Source organism: Lathyrus oleraceus, chromosome 1, assembly GCF_024323335.1.
Source record: "Lathyrus oleraceus cultivar Zhongwan6 chromosome 1, CAAS_Psat_ZW6_1.0, whole genome shotgun sequence".
NCBI classification, from domain to species: domain Eukaryota; kingdom Viridiplantae; phylum Streptophyta; class Magnoliopsida; order Fabales; family Fabaceae; genus Lathyrus; species Lathyrus oleraceus.
Genome location: NC_066579.1, coordinates 140,114,720 through 140,119,290, shown reverse-complemented (window position 1 = coordinate 140,119,290; position 4,571 = coordinate 140,114,720). Strand labels below are relative to the sequence as shown.

At 27.7% G+C, this 4,571-nt stretch overlaps 1 protein-coding gene across 1 annotated transcript; it reads right to left on the bottom strand.

The window, feature by feature from the left end:
- Positions 1 to 216: 216 nt before the first annotated feature.
- Positions 217 to 2,257, bottom strand: LOC127122440 (CRIB domain-containing protein RIC9). The gene is made up of 5 exons (XM_051052782.1): positions 1,869 to 2,257; positions 1,536 to 1,694; positions 1,136 to 1,233; positions 916 to 1,021; positions 217 to 766 (listed from the first exon to the last, which is right to left on the bottom strand). Exons 2-5 carry the CDS (start codon positions 1,588 to 1,590, stop codon positions 507 to 509), a joined length of 519 nt encoding a protein of 172 aa, XP_050908739.1. The 5' UTR covers positions 1,591 to 1,694; positions 1,869 to 2,257; the 3' UTR covers positions 217 to 506.
- Between the last annotated feature and the right edge of the window lie 2,314 nt (positions 2,258 to 4,571).

Here is a 4,571-nt window from a genome sequence, read left to right as displayed (position 1 = left end):
CAAAAAGGTTATTTTTAAGATGTGAATTCTCTACCCACTTAAAGTTAACTTGGTTAAATACCTTTAAGAAAATCATTCTATCACAAGTGATTTGTTATCATTGTGAGAAACACATTTTTTGGGATTTCTTTCTTTGATTCTATTATACATTTTGAAAATCTCTCACAAAGAGTATTCTACTACAATAACAATGAATTATTAGCATATTGATGTTGATCTTGTACAAATGAGGAACTTTTACTATATTTTCTCTCTCCATATCTTCATTTAATCTAAAAAATTTACAATACAACTTATATATATTTAAGGTCAAAATATATTTCACATAAAACCAAACACTAGCACACAATCCAAACACCCTAAAGTAACCACATTTTCCTCCCACCTTTGACATTTTTCAACTCAACTATGAAATACTAAACATTGAAATCTTAATAGGTTGGTCAATTAAACTTCTTTGAAACCCTAGTGTCCCTATATTAAGGACATGCATATGATTCTTGCTATTACAATTGCCAATTTGAGTCTTCAAATGTTTGAGCAATTGGTGTTTCTTCTCTTTCACAATCTCTTTCACTATACACACCCTTAGGCCTTGGTGGTCTTGTTTGTCTTGATTTAGGAGAGGAAGTTGGTTTTGTCTTTTTTCTTTTTGGTTTTCTAGGAACATGATGATGATGATGATGATGAGTAGCACTATCATCAGATGGAATGTTGCCTTGGTACATGATTGGTGTTGGTTGGTTTGTTGTGGGATCTTCAACATCTGTTCAAATGTTTTAGATGTTATTAAGTGATAATACTACATTGTATCAAACAAAGAATAAATTAAATGCAAATTAAATTATTCAATTTCCTAGTAGAAACAAAATAAATTTGAGAGTACAAATTTGGAAGCTAAAAATCAAAGCATACCTTCACTGGAATCTGATGTAGAAACAGCCTTTAGATTAGGATCTTTTCTTTCATTCAAGCTACCAATTGATGTTGAAAAATCAGGTGCTGTTTTAAATTCATTCATCTGCAAACTCAACAACAATAACAAAAAAAAAATATTAAACATTTAATCCAAAAAAATCAATAATTGCAAAATTAAGAAATTAAAAGAAAAATAATAAACATGAATGATTCATACCCAACTGGGCCCACTTCCATTGGGACCATCCCATCCAATGTGTGCCACGTGCTTAACATCTGTTGGACCCCCAATTTCAATCTCCCTCTCCTTCACAACTACATTAAAAAAAAACTAATAATAATAAATATAACAAAAATTTTGAATTAAATTAGAGAAAAAATATTAATTTTCTTCTAGCTTCCTAATTGCAAATTTTAGGCTAGAATTAGAAAGAAAATTCTGATTTTGTCGTTTTAAAATATTGTAATAAATTTATCTGAATCATAGATCTTTTCTGCAGATTAATTTTTTTAGAACTAAATTTTAAGTTTAAATATGATTAAAAAAATTAACGATAAATAAAAAAAATAAAAATTGAAAAATTAAGAGATTGGCAGAATAAGGATAGATAAATTACCAAAAATTTGATTGATGTACTTGCAACCTTTGTTGTAGATTCCTTTAATTGTCATGTTGGAATCACAAACAGAACCTCAAAATGGCTTCTAAATTTAAAGGATGAAAAAATGTGGAAGCAAGAACTGGATTTTGAGGTGGAAATTAATGCTTTTGTTGCCTGTTACAATAAGAATATGATTAAACTTTCATCATAAAAAAATGCATAATTAGTGTATGAATGAATGGAGATTTGTATTTGATTGATAGAATACAAAGATGATTAATATATTTATTGTCATATTATTGAGGAGATTAAGAAATTGTTAAGGGTAAACATGATTAGAGGGTATACCTTGAAGAGGATTAAGATGTTGAAGAAGCTATAAGGACATTGAAATGAGGAAGATGGTTTTTCCTTCAAATCTAGAAGCCATTGTTTTTGGAACCATATGTGAAGATTATATGAAATGAAACTTTTTTTAAGAGGGAATGATATTGATCACACATGCAAAAACCTTTGTTTAATTAATTTCCTAATTTTGTATATAGGGAAGAATCAAATTAAATGAGAAATTGAGTTTGAAATGGAAAATCTAAAATGAATGAAAGAATTAAGAGAAGGGTTTGTTTCTAATTAAGGAGGAAAATATAAGAGATTTCTGAAAATATGAATATGAAAGAAGAGAGAGAGAGATATTTTAGAATGGCAAGTGTGAAATTAATTAATTCAATTAATAATATATTAAACTTAGTGAGAAGAGTTGTCCATTTATATATTTTATTTAGGGCTAGTTTGTTTTGACTTTTTCTTAAAATGATTTGTATAGTGTTACAAATTTTAGTGTAAAAATATTTACAAAGAAACTTTTCATAAAAGTTTCAAATAAAAATTTGGTTTAAATAATTATTCTTAAAATGTTATTTTAGGTATTTCATCATTTTATCGAAACTTTTTTTGAATATCAAATTTTCAAAAAATCATTTAATTTTGAAGCTATTTCAAATAGTTTTTCATAAAAATCATTTTTAAGATACAACTTTTTAAAAAAATTGTGATTTTGACTATGTTTTGATCTTCAATAATGTATATTTATGTTATAGAATGAACAATCCAATCTTTTAATTTATAGAAAATAAATTTAGAAAAATTTATAATATTTTGAAAAACATTTTTGTAGAATCCATTTTTAAAAATACAAAGAAAAAATTTATTTTTTTTAAAACTAAAACAAACTGGCCCTTACTTTGGATTAAATTATTTAAGTCAATTTTTTCTTTTTTTTCCTTAATTATATTTGAGATGCTTGTGATAATAAAGCTCAATAAAGAATTTTCCATCTAATATTAAGATCCGTTTGTTTTAAATTTTAGAAATACATTTTACATTATAATACATTTTTATTTAAAAACTATAAATAATTTTTTTATTCAAATAAAGCTTTTAAATTTTAATGACTTTATTATTTTGTTATAAATTTTTTATTTTATATAAAGTTCTCTCTCTCTCTCTCTCTCTCTCTCTCTCTCTCTCTCTCTCTCTCTCTCTCTCTCTCTCTCTCTCTCTCTCTCTCTCTCTCTCTCTCTCTCTCTCTCTCTCTCTCTCTCTCTCTCTCTCTCTCTCTCTCTCTCTCTCTCTCTCTCTCTCTCTCTCTCTCTCTCTCTCTCTCTCTCTCTCTCTCTCTCTCTCTCTCTCTCTCTCTCTCTCTCTCTCTCTCTTATATATATATATATATATATATATATATATATATATATATATATATATATATATCTTATTTCTTCTCTTTTGTTCCTTTTTTTTTAATAAAAATTATGTCTTACTATTTTATAAATAAACCTTCTCTTTTTGGTCCAAGTGTTTATCACTTTTAAATATTATTAATAAATATGCAATTTTGTAACAAAACGAATATTTAGTTTTAAATTTTATTGGTAATTGCAATTTGCATTAATGATCTTTTGATGTAAATTGTTTTTTCAAATATTGATATAGTTTTACTATTTTTTACTATTTTCCTAAATCTTTTCTAAAAATAAATAATAATTAAGGTTCCATTGCTTTGTTGGCATAACATGACAGAATTAATGTGGTTGGAAGCACGTTTTCAATTGATTTGTTCTCAAATATTTCTTGGCTTTTCATTCTTAAAATGGAAAGAAATATGCCACGCTGCCCATAGAAAATCTTAGATATCATCGATCAATTACAGTATATACATGGTTGTCTTCATTTAATAAGTTTGAAAATTTGTAATACATAGATCTATACGATGACTTTGCTGGCTTACAGCTTCCAAACCAATATGTCAAACGAATTATTATGCTTTCCACTATATATTGAGTCGAAGACTAAATAAAATAACCCTAAAATTATTGTTTTTTAATGTTGAAATCTCCTATTTCTACTTTTGCATCAATAAACATATTGATCTAGTTCTATTTAATGTTATAAAAATCAGATCGGATCGGTCAGTACAATCGGTTAAAATTGAAATTGGACTTAAAGTATTTTTAAAAGTTCGTCTAAAATATGATTTGAAAGTTTTTCGGTTTGATTTTTTAATCCAATTTTAAAAATTTTGAATCTATTATAGAAAATATATAAGATCCATTAGTTTTCCAAGTCGGCCCAATAAGAGCGACTCAATTCGGGCATCCTCTAGATGAAATACAAACAGGTAAACCCTCGCAAGAAGGTTGCACAGTGGATCAAGTCTACTTGCTCATCACCAACCATCAGTTCTAATTGGACGGTCACCTGTATCCCACGTTGGGCCAAGCGAAAGTGATTTTAACCGTCTATCGCATATATGCTCAATCACGCGCTATAACAGATATTATTTATTCACTTTTACGAAGTTACATCTCTCTGACATCACTACCTTGGTGTTTGGCGTGTTAAACTTACATGTGCGCTCAATTGCATCATAGGCTCATACTGACGCACGAAATAATTGTTACCATTACATCACTGATCTCCAGTTCCACACCAGAATAGTGATGTCGCTTGTGATAATCGACTTTTGATTCTTGCGAATGTCAACAAAAATCCTCC

Bases quoted from the DNA above. Each gene is read 5' to 3' on its own strand.
- LOC127122440 (XM_051052782.1), bottom strand. From the start codon at position 1,590: ATGACAATTAAAGGAATCTACAACAAAGGTTGCAAGTACATCAATCAA. The intron at 1,234-1,535 runs GTAATTTATCTA...TTTTTAATGTAG, and splicing joins GTACATCAATCAAATTTTTG to TTGTGAAGGAGAGGGAGATT. The intron at 1,022-1,135 runs GTATGAATCATT...TTGAGTTTGCAG, and splicing joins ATGGAAGTGGGCCCAGTTGG to ATGAATGAATTTAAAACAGC.